This window comes from Scleropages formosus, chromosome 3, assembly GCF_900964775.1.
Source record: "Scleropages formosus chromosome 3, fSclFor1.1, whole genome shotgun sequence".
Classification (NCBI taxonomy): Eukaryota; Metazoa; Chordata; class Actinopteri; order Osteoglossiformes; family Osteoglossidae; genus Scleropages; species Scleropages formosus.
This window is the reverse complement of record NC_041808.1, coordinates 8,607,220-8,624,634: the sequence shown is the minus strand read 5'-3', so window position 1 is coordinate 8,624,634 and position 17,415 is coordinate 8,607,220. Positions and strand designations below refer to the sequence as shown.

General features: G+C 42.8%; 2 protein-coding genes and 1 non-coding gene across 3 annotated transcripts; 2 read left to right on the top strand and 1 right to left on the bottom strand.

The window, feature by feature from the left end:
* Window positions 1-1,984: 1,984 nt before the first annotated feature.
* On the bottom strand, window positions 1,985-7,437 carry LOC108923735 (aristaless-related homeobox protein-like). The gene is made up of 5 exons (XM_018734684.2): window positions 7,113-7,437; window positions 5,624-6,122; window positions 3,441-3,486; window positions 2,775-3,073; window positions 1,985-2,303 (listed from the first exon to the last, which is right to left on the bottom strand). Exons 1-5 carry the CDS (start codon window positions 7,435-7,437, stop codon window positions 2,063-2,065), a joined length of 1,410 nt encoding a protein of 469 aa, XP_018590200.2. The 3' UTR covers window positions 1,985-2,062.
* A 2,302-nt stretch (window positions 7,438-9,739) lies between these two features.
* On the top strand, window positions 9,740-16,320 carry ccdc82 (coiled-coil domain containing 82). The gene is made up of 8 exons (XM_018734708.2): window positions 9,740-9,794; window positions 11,417-11,988; window positions 12,099-12,378; window positions 12,517-12,609; window positions 13,754-13,878; window positions 13,967-14,137; window positions 15,074-15,274; window positions 15,395-16,320. The coding sequence occupies exons 2-8, from the start codon at window positions 11,437-11,439 to the stop codon at window positions 15,458-15,460; spliced, it is 1,488 nt and encodes a 495-aa protein (XP_018590224.2). The 5' UTR covers window positions 9,740-9,794; window positions 11,417-11,436; the 3' UTR covers window positions 15,461-16,320.
* A 1,023-nt stretch (window positions 16,321-17,343) lies between these two features.
* Window positions 17,344-17,415, top strand: trnac-gca (transfer RNA cysteine (anticodon GCA)). The gene has a single exon. It is a non-coding gene; the product is annotated as a tRNA-Cys (tRNA).

Sequence of the window (17,415 nt, the reverse complement as noted above, 5' to 3'; positions counted from 1 at the left end):
GAAGTAATTTCACGCAATTTAGTTTGGCACCATGGTGGGGTCAAATGGGGGTAAATGGTTATGCTGAAAGAAGCACAGTGATTGCTGTAATAGCCCCGTTTGGAATGAGCTCCATCGGAGGGGACTTTACATTAAAACGGGGAAGTCTAAAGAAAGCCATTACTTCACTGACAAAAAGGAGACACCTCCAGCAAACCTGCATCAGACATGCAAGAACCAGTTTTGTTAACAGGTTGATATAAAGTGTATCATAACTGAATGCCATAGGCTATCTGCATTCCCACCAAGTGTGGAATTTTTCATAAATGTAATGAATACATAATTTCTTGGCAGCGACATCATTATTGAGTTAGTAAGAAAAGGTGATAGATAGATAGATAGATAGATAGATAATCCCAAAGGAAAGTGTCTGAAAGGTTTATTTTTCTCATTATATTTTAATGTATTAGTAAAGACAGGATGTCAGGAATGATTCTCCCTTTGTGTCCCACTGAGTACCTTAAAAGCAAACCTCAGTCTGCACACATAAAAAGTACACAGTCCTTTTTAATTATCTGTCAGATTTGCAGCGCACACATATTTACTTTCTTAATGTCAGTATTTTGCCTGCGCGGAGACCAATCACTGTAAGAAAATACAAACACTGACATTTCAGAAAGTACACATTTCATTCTCTGGTTCTCTTGCTTCAGTGTCAACAACACCTTAAGTTAAGGAGGTATATTCAATAAAATTTTAAAAACCTAGTACTTAATGATCACAGAAAAATTATGAAGTACATCCATACAATATTAATACTACAGGAATGTAACTTCATAAAACGCTCTAAATAAACAGACCTCTGTTTTATATTTTTCACTTTCTTAACCACTTTATCAGTAAAACGGTTCATACTTACAGGAGCAAAGCTCACAATAAATACATCATTTCAGTACTTGGGTACCCTCGTAGGAGAAGTGAGTACTGCTGCCACTCTCTTTCTTTGGTGCAATACCTTGGAGGTCCACCGGAGAGCGCTCAGGGAACAGAACCACTCTTCAGACCCCCCACTGCCTCCCCACAATTGTCACAATATCTTGCAATCACCGTTACTATTTCGCAGCACTTGTGCAAGATGTAATCAGATGCTAGCAGGAAGGGATGGGGCATTTGTAACGCAAGAAAGAGCTTGGAGCTGGAGAGGTGATGGAAAGAGACAAAGGAGGGCATTCTGGGAATTCAGGAAAGCTGAAGAAAACCGGAGCAGGGCGTTCTAGGAGTTCAGAATGGTGAGGGAAAAACAGGAGCAGAGCATTCTGGGAGTTCAGCACAGTTGCAGGGAGACAGAAGCAGGGCATTCTGGGAGTTCAGTATACAGGTAGTCCTCGACCTACGATGGGGTTCCATTCTGATGACCTCGTCATAAGCCAATGTTCTAATTAGTCATAAATCCTTCAACTGCATAATATAAACCATAGGGATATATAAACATTTAACATGCCTGAATGCTATGTTGTATAATAGTTTTTTCTTATATTTATTCACGAACTTCATGCATTAGTCATGTTAAAAAAATTCTAATAATATGAATACGGTACAGTATTATTTTTGCATGCTGCACTGTTATTTTCACTTTCATTTCAAAATCTGTTTTCTTGTGCTTTTTCTTTCACTTGCTAACTATTGTAAAAATGTAACTTGAATGGAATCACTTATGGAATGAATATTCCATAAAAAACAACATTTTTGTAACTAAAACACAGTTGCTGAAAGACACGGTCAATAAGAAATATGGTGCCTTGTGGTAACGCAGCCAGTTATGATACAGCAGATGAAGATGGTTGTCATTAGATGTTACTACCAAATGTCAGGACTCAAAAATGTTAATAATAATTCTGATGGGACGCCTGTTGTAAGTCCAGGACACCGTAAATCGCATATCTTGTAAATAGAGGACTACCTGTAGTTGAAGAAAGACAGGAGCAGAGCATTCTGGGAGTTGTAGTAGCTGGCTTGCAACCCTGAGACGTTTTCCAGTGGCCAGTCTTGTTGCTTTGGTCATGGGTGTATTTGGGGGAGGGGCTTAGCACACATCCTTCCCAGGTGCTCCAGAGGCCAGGATGTGGAGCTGTGTCAGCTGGGCTGAATGCTCCCTGGCTTTAAGCCGTAGTGCAGCAATGCTCGATGCTCGCCGATCTGCTGCTGCCGCCGAGGAAGATGAGGGTGAGTCCGGCAGGTCAGCCAGAGAGGCTGCAGGGTCCACAGGGGGACGCAGTAGAGCTCCAGGAGGGGGGACGTTGCTCAGGGAGCCCATGGAGAACAACCTGGGGAGAGGAGGTAAACTGCCTCATGAAACCACTGCTGCAAGTCTGGTAGTGTTAGGAAAGCATAGCACAGTCTCAACACAAACACATCATAGTCACAACACAATTTTAACACAGTCTCAACACCAAAATAACACCATCAGGACACAATCAAGACACAGTCAAGACACAGTCCTGACCCCGCTGGTTTTCTCAACATTTCCTTGCAATGATCTCAGCTGTATTGTCCTGCTCTTTGAAATGAACCCACGCCTGTACTGTTGACACTGCCTGTGCTCGGCTTTGTTCAGCGCACCGACAGCACTTCATCGGCTGTGCTCAAGTCACCAGGAGTCGTGGGACTGTGAACACACTGCGGGAAAAGGACTGCATGGTGACTCGCTGCAAAGCTAAAAACCCACATGAGACGGTAAAGAGTTGTAAGAGTGAAGGCTGTGCCTGCGATCCGGGAGCCACGCATGTCTCATTTACCTCCCGAAGGCGGGGCTGAGGAAGGCGGGGTGCCGGAACACAGCACCACCTAGGAAGGTGCTGAGAGTTAGGCGGGGTACGGAGCCAGCAGGGGGCACCATGATGCCTGGGAAAGCGGCAGCACTCCACGAGGGTTCCAGGGTGGGATGAGGATGGGGGACACATGGGTTGCTCTCCAGGTAGCGGCTCAGGGGGTGGGCGGACACCAGCGGGCTGGGAAAGGCTAGCCCAGGGGGATGTGGCTGAAGCCCCGCCTTCTCCCGCTTCCTCCATTTGGCACGGCGGTTCTGGAACCACACCTGCAGATCACAAGGAGGGAGAGGTGGGTGGAGTAGGGGAGGAGTGCAGGACCACTGTAAGCAGAAGCACCACACAGCACAGTGGTGCTCCTGCTACTGCAGAGATTAAAAATCAGAAATCTTTTTGATCCTGAAACAGAGCTGAGTGTTCAGTGTTCAGTGTGAGTTATGTTACTGGACGGTCCCTCTATTACAGGTGAAGGAGGAGCAACTGAATGATAACATGTCATTTTAAAAATATTACATCAATCATTGTATATGTGAGTATACATCTGGGAGTAACAGGTAAAAGTGAGAAAAAAATTAAAACCTTAGCATAATAATAATAATAATAATAATAATAGTGAAAATGTGACAGTGTTCTCACCTGGACCCGCGCCTCCGTGAGGTCAAGTCGCAGCGCGAGCTCCTCTCTGGAATTTAATAAATGAGTTTGTCAATTAACGGGTATTAATTAATTTCCCAACAACCAACACAGGGTGTAAAATAATCTCAGTATGATTATAAACGATAAATTAGTAGATATAAAATATGCTGTGATCAACGATTCTTTAAAGCTACAAAGAAATGGCATAAACTGCATATCCAGTTAAAGAGAAAAAAGAGTACCAAATAATTATATGTAAATGTAAATGATTGACCGACCCTTTCACAGAAATTTGTGTGGCAGTTAAATACGTTATTAGATAATAAAAATGCAGTGCATCACTCCATAACGAATTATTTCATTAAGATGATTCCACCTTAAACAAAATTAAATATTTTGCATTAACGCAGTGGACCTCGTATAACGTACTCGCTACTTTAAAAAAACATTCGTTTTGAAACTATTTATAGTTTAATAATATTAACATTGTATTAAATTTAATATTGCGCGTGTTATTATTATTATTATTATTATTATTATTATTATTGTTGTTGTTGTTGTTGTTGTTGAAGGAAAAAAGAAAGGGAAAAATGTTGCAAATGATTTACTTCTGCAAATATTTTCATGAAATTGAAAAACGGTTGTTCCGCTATAAAACAGGTTTAATTTACTGTTATTTTTAATGAAATACGCGATTTTCAGAAGTAACACGAAAAAGTGAAATATGTCGTAATGTCACTACTAGCCTAGCTGTTTTGCTGAGATTATTTCAAAAGAAATATTTTTTATTGTCGGTTGTATTCATTATACTTTTTTCTTTAGCTGAATATTCATAAGCATAAATTTATTAAACACTACAATAATGATTAATAAAAACTTTTAAAAAACTAAAATACATTTCTATAGGCTATTTTACGTAATTCACGTGTCAAAGTGAAAAAGTATTACGTAGCAAATTCTTAAATAAAAATTTAAAGAAATACACCAACAAAGAGATTATATATTATGGAAAAAGTAGATCTTTTAGAAAGAATATAAAACTCATCATATCTGAATAAATAGTGATAGTCATGCTAAACCTTTGATCCTACGTGAATCAATCAATATGTGATATTTTTCGCCGGATAATTCATGCTAGAAAAAGATGGATTTTGTCCAAAGTAAAACGTGAATTTATTTTAAAGAAGGGAAATTCTGAGACCGCTCCGCGGCTGAGGGGGGAGGGACGGTGACGGAGAACATCGGGAAGACCTTCGGGAGAAGGCTGGAAGACCCTCTGAGTACAAAGTGAGTACCGAGTAAATCCCGTAGAGCCGTTACTCACGCTGCGGGGTGTCTGACCAGGTGAGAACCTCACGCACTTTAGCTTTCGCTTATTGAAGGCTCTTTTTCACACCAACATGCTGTGTGACACTTGTTCCACAAGTGCACATGATGATACTTCTTAAAAGCACCTGTGCACGTGGGGGGTCCCCGCTAGGTCACTATATATAATATAGACCGAACAAGCGATGTACAGGGTAAAAATGCTGTAAAAACATATATATTTAACCTTAAAATGTTATTCCAATTTCAAGCTTAAATCCTTCATTGAAAGTGTCATGTGCTCTGCATTTACATGACAACTGCAAGTGTCCTTTCATAAATATAGTCTTTCTTTTAGAAAACAGTCAACTGGCTGTAACTGTGACAGTTTGCAGAAATCTTAAAAAATTGCATCAAATTTTTATTTTTATTATTATTTTTTTTTAAATGTTCCATTAACTGCATTTAACTGAAAATATGGACATACATATAACCGTTAGATGCGCGATTACGTTAAAATGAAATGGTTTAAAGACTAATGCGCTGCCCTTCTTTCATAATTTTATAATGTTTTTTTGGTCATTTTAGGACACAAACGAATAACCCTGTGCTATATTACAGCAAATATGTATAGACACTGTTACGGGTCACACAGGAGCTGAAATATTTATTATGAGGCACAATACGTTTCTAACGCTCCTCTGCTGCACGGTGCCGTTCCGTCTACTGCCTGGTTACAAACTGCCCTGCTAAGAACTAAACTGTACATAGATATTCTGTTAATTTGCATAACTGGGACAAGTTACATGTTTTGTTCTTAAGAGGGAATTGTTTTATTAATGGATTGTTTTTGGGCACTGCTGTGTGTGTGCAGGTACCTTGTGAACACATCAGGGTAGTGGGTCTTCTGGAAGGCCCTTTCCAGCTCTTCCAGCTGGTAGCTTGTGAAGGTGGTCCTGTATCTCCTTTGCTTCCTTGTGAGGGTGCTCTCCTCTGTGTCACTGCCACCCAACAGACATGTGCCACCCTCCTCTCCATCCCTCATATCTCCATTATGCTGAGGGTCTCCCGCCTGCTCGGGGGATAGATCGCCATCTCCAAAAGGCTCCCGTTTCACCACGTCCTCTTGGAACTTCAGCACGTTGTGGCGTGGACCGGGTGCTGCCGTGTGCTCCCTGTAGGACTTAGCACGGCTGATGCTAACGGGTGGTGCCTGGATGATCTTCGGCCCCTTTGTCTCCTCCACATCCCCATTCTCCTCAGATGTTCCGCCAGAGTCTGAGATCTTCATCTCCTGATGGCAGAGGTGGTGTAGTCTTGGTGGAAGGTGGAGTAAACATGAGTCCAAGTGTGAAGACGGTGTGAAACTGGGAGAGGCTGTCGAAAGAGAATCAGAGGTGGAATCACAGAAGAACCACAGACGAAAGAAAGTCAAACCAAAGAGGAGCCAAAGTGGAACCACCGAGTATTTATAAAGCAACCAAAGTGGAGCCAAAGAAAGACAGAGGAAACATGGAGAAATCACATGAGGACCACTGGGGAACCACAGAGGAACCATAGAGGGATCACAGAAGGAGAACAAAAGTGGAAGCAAAGAGGAACCACTGAGGAGCTGAAGTGGAAACCAAACAGAAACAAAAGCGCACCAAAGAAGAACTACGGAACCAAAGCTGAACCACAGACAAACCACAGAGGAGCCACAGATGAACCATAGAGGACCCTGAGAGGAACATGTTCATCTTCATGAAAATACAGCTGTGAGAATCACGCTTTGGTTATTGTCGCATTCTATTGTTATTCTGTGTTATTAAAACAATGAAAAATGAAAAATTATCAGAATTATTCCACAAAATATATATTTCAATTAATAAATCCCAGCAAAAACATTTGCAATTCTCAGTATTAATAAATCATTTGTGGTAAATGCATGTTTCAAGCGTTAGGAAATGTTAATAGAAAACTAATCCTAAACGACGGTATTGTATTTGTGTTCTTAATGTTAAAAAATATTTTTTTAATATAATAAACATGATGAATTACTGTTTAATTCTATTTGTGCTTCATTTTTACTTTTGTGCGTTATATCCTATTATTAAACTCTAACGAACGATAATTAAATGAGGAGGTAAAAAAAGAGTTTAGAAAAGAGGAGAAAAGGTGTCCGATTGTGTGGTTAAGGTGAAGTGCTCGTCATGTGGATGTTCTCGCGTTGTCGGGTACAGCCTGACCTGTACAGATGCTTTTACCCGGGTACTGTAGTGAAATACTGTGCTCTGGTCGTGAATCCTCTATCTCACTTTTCCCTAATGTGATGGTGTACAAAATGTTTCCGTGCGCCGTTCTCTATGACTGCTGCTCTAGTCTTACCTTCCGATCCCTGCTCTGGTTCTTCTCCGCCGCACCTTCTCGAGAAGCTCTTTGAGGAACTCTTTGAGGAGACGTTTGAGGAGCTGCTTGAGAACCTATTCGAGAACCTGTCTGAGATCCTGTTTGAGACACCTTCCAGTAGACTTGCTGCCCCCCCGATGTCCATCTTGCAGGGGCTTCTCCGGCCCAGGATGCTTTCTATGCAGTAGGAGGAGAGTCGAGCTGGGGGTTCATTGGGGGCTTCCGTCCTGTCTGGGAGCTGATCCTCGCACCGCCCGGTCATCTCTGCCCCATCCTCGTGCTGGTCTTCATATCGACCGGTCATCTTTCATTGACTGGTCATCTTTGATTTTTCTTAGATCTTCACCGTCCCGTTCTTCAGCGTCCCTTAGGCTTACCTACTCTTTACCTCACGCTTTACTCTTCTCTTACTTAGTCCAGCGCTCGGACAAGCGTGGCTCGCGCCGAGACGCGCCCCCCGCCTAGCGCTGTCGCGCGCCCTGATTGGATCACACTGGAGTAAGGGACACTCACCGTGCGACACACACACATACGCACACACACACACGCACACACACACACAGTGCCATTCAAGCAGGAAACTTCCAGTGCAGAAATGTATGTAACTTGCCTTATATGACATGTCGGTGATATTGTGTGTATTTAAACAACGATTTATTATGGAATACAACAAATCAGATTTTAATTCATTTAGTTTCGAGTTCGAGTCAGTAATAGGCTTTACTAAATACTATGTTCAAATATTGTATTAAAATAATGTATTGTAAATTGCGCGTATAATAATAATCATTATAATCATAATAACAGACTTTATCATTTCATTCAACATGTCATGACCTCTGATCCAATGAGATTATGCTGTTAACAAAGAGCAAACTTACTGCATATTTTTCTTGCTTTTCATGTTTTACCATAACTCAGATACATTAAATTGTTACATACTGTTTTGATACAGTGCTCTTGTGAACAAGGTGACACACGTCTATACCACAACAATAAATTTAAGTCCAAATTGCTAAAGCTCTGCAAGATGAAAATGAGAACAGGTGGTTTAGTGTTTGTTGAAGAAAGGCCTTATGTTTGATCAAACTCCACCACCAGTTCCATAATAATATTAAGCTGAGACCGACCCCTTTTCAGTCTCTCAGCACCCTGAAAATGACCCTTTTTACCTCGTTCTTAAACGGTAAATCAGATTTGAGCTAAATCAGATTTGAGTCACGACATCATTATTGTCACTTCCCGCCGATCTCGTATGTGCATAAACGTGCAAGTGTTCATGTTTAATATTTTTTAAATAACAGTTGGTTGAATAATGGACAAATATTTATGCAACTACTCGTGTGATGTTTACTGCTTCATATGGTGGATTGTGAAAAATTGACTGTACTCCATAATCACGTGTCTGCAGTCAAACCTCTCCTTCTGTTCATGTGTTGCACTTTTGTATTTTTTCCTCTGAGATGTTCGTCGCTTTGCAGAGAAAAGCGTCTGCTAAATGAATAAATTATTATTATTATTATTATTATTATTATTAGTTGTTCAAGGAAAGAATGAAACTGGACACTAAACATATAATACTGCTCCTTATGATTAAATATATTGATAGGAAAGTGAAGGGAAGGTGGAAATCTAGGGGGAAATGTGTTTTATTTCCCTTTTAGCTTTATTTTCTAGAAAAAAAGTAGAGTAGAGTCGGAATAACAAGCGAACACACGGGATGCATGCAGAACATTTTAAGACCATGTGAAACACCTTCGGTCCCACCGAACAGAGTTCAGCGCGTTCTGGCTGCGGTCGCGTTTGTGCTTCGAGACGTTGCTGTGGTCAAATGCACGTTTGCTGCGCCATCTACTGGCCAAAATACGGACCTTTCTCTCACGGGTAATAAATATGAAATACTCACAGACCAAAAGCTCACATATGACACAACTGTGATCAATGCAGGGTCCTGATGGTCCAGAGCCTATCCTATGAATACAGAACATTAGACAGGGTACGCGCTGGCTGGGGCACAATCTCTATCGCAGCAGAGAGGAAACACACACACACACACACACACACACACACACAGAGTCTGAAACCGCTTGTCCCGAGCAGGGTCGCACCGGAACCTAACCCGGCAACACAGGGCGGAAGGCTGAGGGGGGAGGGGACACAACCAGGACGGGACGTCAGTCCATCGCAGGGCACCCCAAGCAGGACTCGAATCCAAAACCCGCCACAGAGCAGGCCCCGGCCAAATCCGCTGCGCCACCGAGCCTCCAGTAGAGAGGAAACATTTGTATAATATTAAAGGGCACCAGCAGTCCACGATCCAGTTTCTCTGCAGTTCACATATTCCTATTTTGTTCCGAATACATTGGAACATTGGAACTGAATTTGTGACTCTGAATTGCTCGTGTAGTAGAGAATTCGGTGTAGTGTCTCTAACACCGTAAGTCGGCCTGGATGAAGGTATGAAGGCTATGAATAGTTAACGATCACCGTACGCTGCTTCGGAGAAACGCGTACTTTAAACCAACGTAAACAGGTCAATGTTTACGGTTCGGCGGCCTTTCACGCCATTGGTCGGGCTTGGTCACGTGATCAGGTGGGCGGGGTTTCCGGAAGTAGGAGAAGGAAGTGGGGGAGCGCGCGAAACGAACAGCAGCTGCAGCGGTGAGATTTATTTAAAGTGGGAATGAAAATAATTAAAAACTAGCAGTTAAATTTTTTGTGAGGCAAGGAGATACCTCTGATAACAGAACAGAGCAGTGCAGAGAGTGTCAAAAAGGTTAAGTACGAGGGGAAGATTAATTTGATACGCAATGAGCTGCTGAGGGAACAACAACAACAGGCCTCAGTCAGTGTCTCTGCACCTCATCACGACATCATCCTTTCTGTTTTCCTGTTAAACCACAATTAAAAAGCGGTTCTTTATGTTATGCAACGTATGACGATTATTCTTAGATTTTGGTAGGAAAGTAAGTATGTTTAATTGTGGTGGTCCTAAGTCCTGGTGTACCTGTACCTCCCCTCACAACTGGTAGCATAAGTGGTAGAGTTGCTGCCTTCTCGATCCAAACTTTTGAGAAAAGCATCAGCTAAATGAATCAGGTGTCTTTTTGCTAGATAAGTAAACATTCAACTCATTACTCTAAGATTTCAGTACTTCTAGATGCTGTGCTTACTAGAATCTGTTCACTTATTTACCCTGGCTCCTCAGCATACAAATATAGTTGGAACCAAAGTCTGTCTTAAGTGGATTTGTTCCTAAATCCAAAGTGAATGACAGGTTAATAGTGCAGACATCCCTTAGTTTAATAGACTGGTTAGATTTTGTAAAAAAAAAACTTGGATAAATCCATAAATAGATTCTCTAAGGTGTATTTTTTTTCTTAAAAGAACATTAGAATTGTCATTTGAAATTGAAATTCCTTGAGCTCCCAATCAATCACATTGGTGGAATGATTTATCACATAAACATGTCCAGTGGTCGTCAGATTCTGGTCACATTCAACTTACGTTATTATATATGCAATAAAAATTTAACACAGACCTCACTCCCATTTTATTTAAAGAAAAAAAATTTAAATGACTGAAATTAAATAATCTCTCTCCACAAACTTCTACTCAGTGTCAGCTGCTGACTAATTCATTCCATAAACATCCAGTGTTCCTTGTTTTAGTTCTGATCACCAACACTAAGGAATGCCAAACATGAGCTGTGAACAGTGGAAGTGAGCTGAATTAAGATGGTCCCATACTCCTGTCCTGTTTGAGTGATCTTTACTGCCAACAAATGACAGAATGTAGAAACATATGTCTTGCCCAACAACAGACAGAAATTTTGGAAGACAAAGAGTTGAAGAAGGGTTCAGTTAAAAATAAATACTCTGGGAAAGTATTTGTATGTTTGAAATATTGTGACATGAGTAGCCAGTGTATCTCTTTCCTTTATTTTGTTTTTCTTTCATGGTAGATTGTCAAGTTTACACTTGTTCTTTTGTAAGAAACATTAGCTTTTTTGTCTCAGTTTTTCCAGCATTTCTGTCTTTGGTTGTTGTAACCCAGTTATGTTGTTGACAGAATAGAAAGAAGTTACAAGTTATAGATGGTGTAGTCAGACCATAACTAAGATTTGTCAGAGTATGGCACTGAGAGAAATTTGAATCAGGTGAGGGTCACATAGTTCCAACTGTTGATGAGCAATGATGGCTCAGGACATGAGTCTTCACAAGGCTTTGGACGGTCTGGAACCATGGCATCATGCCTGAAGCCAAACTCTTGTCAAACCTCAGATTGCTGTCAGCCAGTGAGGATGACCAGTGCCAGCTCTAGTGTGTCATACCAGACGAGGAGAAGAACCCAAGCAGGAGCAGCGAGGGGCTCGCGGGTCGACCGCAGACGCACTCGAGTTGGCCTGCTCTCATACCTGGGGGACAGTGGAGACGAGTCAGATTCCCACAGCTCCAGCTCGGAGAATGACTGCTATACCGAGGGCAGTGAGGAAGATGCCCAAGGTGTAACGGCAGCTGGAGACAGCGTCCCCGCACAAGGCGACAGTGACGAGGAGCAGGGAGTCTCACAAAGCTGCCGAGCCCGGCGCAAGAGGGCATGCTCCACAGTACTTGTGGACAGCTCGAGCGACTCCAGCAGTGACGTGGGTGGCCAGCCACTCAGGAAAGTGCTGCCGAAAAAGCGGTTAAGCCTCCAGCTCCTTATGTCCGACTCTGACACTGAGGCAGGAGAGAGGCAGCTGAAGGAGGAGAGTAGCGAGGCTGCCAGGAAGAAGGAGAGGCACAGGAGGCTTGAGGAGCTGGCAGAGAGAAAGAAATCCGGGGCATCCAGGTCCAGGCGCAGCAGGCTTGAGGTACTTTATCACTCCTCTTATGCAAGACACAAATGCACCTCATGATAACCTTATGGTGCTGCACCATTGAGTGTGTCCACACTCTACTCTTTGACTCTGTATGTTTCTAGGACTCAGAGAAAGAAAATGGAAAGGAGCAAAGTGACAGCAAAGATGAGGCCCTCCGCGTGAGGGGAGAACAGCAGGAAGATAAGGAAGATGCCGCAGTAGCGCTGCCATGCAGCAGCGAGGAGGATGAAGATGAAGATGCCTGTGTAACAGTGGCTCACAGCAGCGAGGAGGAGGACAGCGACAGTATGAGGGACTTCATTGTAGACGATGAGGAGCAGAGTAGTGGGGAAGAAAGTAAAGTGTCAGTAACATCCCTCCTGTCCCACCATCTCCCTCACAGTAAGTCACTGCAACACCTGCATCTGAGTACTTCTGCTCGTGCCTTTATTTAATTTTTCATTGTGAAGGGTCCATGGACATGAAAGAGGCTGTGTTTTTGTATGCATGTGTACACCTATCCTGTTTCTATCATCTCAGTGGTTACTGGGTCCCAAAAAAAGCACTTCCAGGCGGTGGTTAAGGCCTTGCTCATCAATGTCCTGGACCCAACATTCCTCAAGTCACTGTATGGTAAGTCTTTGTTTTCTGAGCCACTGTGAGCACATCATTCCTCCACCGTGCTCAGACCTCCATGTCACCTTTTCACCCTGTTGGTGTCCTTCTCCACTGTTGCCAGTCAGGAGACCACCCCACAGCTCAGGTCCTGTGTGAGACGTCCATCCACTGGAAATTCTTTGCATTGTAGATAGACAGACACACATACACATATGCAGCATGGTAGCACAGCGAGTAGTGCTGCTGTCTCACAGCGCCTTGGTGGTGCAAGAGAACATGGGTTTGATCCCCGCTTAGTCTGTGTGGAGTTTGCATGTTCTCCCCGTGTCTGTGTGGGTTTCGTCTGGGTGCTCCAGTTTCCTCCCACAGTCCAAAAACATGCTGTTCAGGTTCCCCTATAGTGTGTGAGTGACACAGAGAGAGTGTGTTTCACGGATGTATGGATGAGTGACCCAGTGTAAGTAGCGTATCTAGCGGTGTGAGTCACCTTGGTGAATAAGGTGTGTGGCCTAGTAACACTGCATAGTATCCATTGTAAGTCGCTTTGGAGAAAAGTGTCTGCTAAGTGAATAAATGTAGATATACACTGGAACAACAATGGAGCAGGTGAATATCTTACATATACACTAGAGGAGTGTGTAAGTAAGCAGTGTGAAGACAAATAAAAAGCAGCACTGACAGCTGAACAGGGACAAGTTCACTGCTAGAAAAGTCACCAAATATCATAGCGAATGCACTGGACCACTCTCCTGCGCAGCTGCATTTTGAAACCCATTCGCATTCACTCCTCTGCAGCAGCTAATCGCTTGTACATATAAAAACCCCACTCCTCAACCACAGCTCTCAGTGAGAAGCATCTAGTGAAGCAACAAGAGAACCATAAACATGCTGCTCAGCTTTCACTGTGAACAGAACAAACGGAACAAAAGTCTGCTGGTGTGGTTGAGGGGAGGAACAAAGAGTCTAAAATAGTAACAAAAATTGAAGACAACACTGAAGAAAACTAAGACTAAAGAAAAACCATAAAATATGATGCCGCTGTACTCTGAAGGCAGCCTGCTGACATTGCCCCGAAAAAGTGATGAAAATGCTCAAGCTAGTTGAGAGCGGTGGTCACCACAGTGATATGTATGTCTGTGCTTGGTTTCTGTGTGCACAGATGGCATTCGTACAAAGCGATATGCCTTACAGATGAAGGACTCCCTGTACCATCTAGATCACCACTATGTGTTGCCACACCTGGAGAACCTGAAGGGGAGGAGTCGCTGGAGTGAGCGATACAAGGTGATCAATGGAAACAAGGAAATTAGGATAGATACAGAAGTGCATTCAATGTATAGCTATTCAAAGACCTCTTGTGTGTCCTTTGTAGGAGCGGGTAGACTGCTACCCCAATGTGCGCATCTTAAAGACGGGTGGGCGGGACCGCATGTGTGAGGCATGCGAGCTCCACCGATCCATACGCTTCCACGTGCGCCTCTCTGGTCAGCTGTATGACTTCAGGACTCTGCAGGATGACACATTTCTGCCCAACGACATACAGGTAATGGAAGGTAATGCACATGCAGCCTTAGGTCAGCTCATTACCTCATCATTGGATCAAATGGGCGGCACGGTGGCACGGCAAGTAGCGCTGCTGTCTCACACTAACTGGGTAGTGCGAGAGGGCATGGGTTTGATCCCCACTCAGTCTGTGTTGAGTTTGCATGGTCTCCCCTGTGTCTGCTTGGGTTTCTTCTTCCAGGTGCTTTGGTTTCCTCCCACAGTCCAAAAACATGCTGTTCAGGTTCACCCATTGTGTGTGACAGAGAGAGTGTGTTTGTTCCACTGATGTATGGATGAGTAATCCAGTGTAAGTAGTGTATCCAGCAGTGTAAGTGACCTTGGTGAATAAGGTGTGTGGGCTGATAACACTACATAGAGTTCATTGGAAGTCGCTTTGATGACGAGTGTCTCCTAAATACATAAATGTAATTCAATAAATCAGTTCAAAAGCTGATACTGTAAGGCACCTGCCAGGAATCCGTTTCATTATCTTGGTTTTGTTAATATGTATTTATTCAATTTACCTGACGCTTTGCTTTAAGGTGGCTTGCATTGTGACATTAGTACACTAAGCTGTGTACAGTAATTTACATTTTTGCGTAGCAAGGTTTTTTCCGGTGCAGTTCCAGGTACTTACCTTGATAAAGGGTAGTATTAGTGGGAGTGGGCATTCAAACCCAGGACATTGTTTGCAAGGCAACAGCTCTACCCTCTATGCCACCTGCTGTTGAAAAGAGACCTTCAACAAGAATAATGGAAAGAATTGAGTGCCAGTCATAATGTCACTTTAGAGAATATCAATAAATGAATGAATAAAAGTGATTTTGGGGTAATTTTTCTGTCTGGTACATAAGTGGCTGTAACAGGTCCTCGTGAAGCACAAAACAGTTCATGTTAATATTTGTTCTTGTGTAATGCCTCCGTGTGTTTGCAGGTGTTCCGGGTGGGTAGTGTTTGTGCCCACCGTACAGAGGTCTACCACCAGCTCAAACACTTCAAGTACCACCTGTACTGCCGTTGCCGGGAAGTGTTGAAGCAGGAAGAGGCATGCTGTGGCCAGGAACAGGAGGAGTCTGTGAAGGAGGTAGTCAACAGGGTGTTTGCCAGACTGCAGGACCGAGGCTGGATCACTGAGGTGAGACCCAGAATGTGGGGGAGTCTCGCCCACACTGTTCCACCCCTGTCACACAGACCCATGCCCATCACTGCTTGGAGGGTTTGATACTCAGCACAGCTCTGCCTTCTTGCTTTCCAGCAATACAAGAGGTTCGAGGAGCAGCAGCACGCAGCCATTTACTTCCAGGATGAAAAACTCAATTGAACACACAGCTTCTAATGTGCTTCTTCATATCTTCATTTTTCCACAACATTTTTTTTATTTTAATTGGTTTTTTAATGAAGATTTTACTTTTCACAAGTTTCTGGTGTAATTCATACACTTTGTTGTAAATTTTTATATCATGGTACATGTACAGCTCTCAAGATGGGAGACAAATGGCTCTGTCACACTTCTCACGTTGTGTGGTTTTATCCACAAAAACTGTACAGTTTAAGAAAATATTAACCAGATCTATATATGAATATTAATCTCATAGAGATTTTGTTTTGTTATGTATTTAATGTGTATAAACAATATGCAGCACAGTTACTATTTAGATGGTGTCAAGTACAAATCAACATTAGTGCTCAGCTCAACTTAAATACGTTTTAAGAAAATAAATGACAACTTTGTAATTATCTGTTCATGTTGGGTTTCATTGCACTCAATCATTTTTTCAGTACTCTTCCCAAGGCTTGGCAATCACTCTTACTCTTGAAGCATGAAGCTGAACAAGTAGAGTTTGTTAAACAACTGTATAAACTGTATTTACAGTGGTGGTACAGGTTACAGTGTTGTAGTGATGGTTGGCAATGGTTATTCCCATAACACTTAAATAAAAGCATTTTTAATTGTTTCACCTGTTGTTGAATGCCACTGAGTCCACTCTTGTTGACCATATATAGACAGGAGATGCATCACTAAACCCACAGGACACATTTAACTTGAAAGGTACAAAAAAGTGTGAATGTGTGTTTTTATATTTTATGATTATAAAAGGTGCTTGAAGGTAATACTGTATTGACACATATTTTACAGTACAGGGCTGTATGTGTTTCTTGTTGCCTGCTGTTACCACTTTGTTTGTTCACTCCTTGTACATCGTGTACATACAGCATCCTGAAAGGTTTACCCAAACTTAGTAACTTACTATTATTACATCAGAAAAAAAAAAATAAAAAGAATAAGGAGGGAAAGCTATCAAATCACGCGGTTATGAGATGATCGAGGTAAGTGTGAGAAGTAGATCACGCGTTTCATATCGCTATATATTTTGCCACCACGACGAAGCAGGATTTATTTTGTAGGGTGCAACTTTGTATTTATTCTTGCTACTCATCCCACATCAGCGTGTTTTAAGCAGCGCATACTGTAAATAACCCAAGAGCTATGGCAGAGATCAGGACAACGACCAGTAGAAGATGATATCCTGCAAAGACGTTGGCGATGGATCGGCCATACTCCGCGAAAGCCAGCTTCAAACACTACAAGAAGAGCCCTCACGTGGAACCCCCGAGGCAAGAGGAAGCGAGGCCGGCCAAAAAACACATGGCGACGCCACCTGGATGCAGAAACCAAGAGGATGGGCCGCACCTGGGGAAAACTGGAAAAACTGGCCCAGGACAGAGATGCCTGGAGAGCCCTTGTTGACGGCCTATGCCCCAAGAGGGGTAGTAGGTATAAGTAAGTACTGTAAATGAATGAGTCTGGATGCTTTTAGTCGTTTCATTAAGTCACGTGAATCCACATTAGCCTAGTAAGGTTGTTTTCTATTGTTTTGGGATATTCTCGCTGTGCGCCGTTTCATTGTAGGAAGCACTTTAACTTAAGGAATGTATAGAAGCGTTATTTTACCACGGTGTACACCACTCCAGAGTCAGAGTGTAGCTCGCTCCGCAGTGATGTATGCAAGACCGTGTTTTAGCAGCCTTAGTACAACCACTTTAATACGTAACCATATCTAAAGGACAAAGCGCTTGAATTCGTTACGTCCTTTCCTTTTACGCTTACTAAGCGTCACTGAGCGGCACTGGTCTGTCTATTTGTGTTCCAAGGGGGCGGGGCCACACAGTCTTTAGTAGGCCAGCAGAGGGACTGTGACGTGTGGGGGTATAGCTCAGTGGTAGAGCATTTGACTGCAGATCAAGAGGTCCCCGGTTCAAATCCGGGTGCCCCCT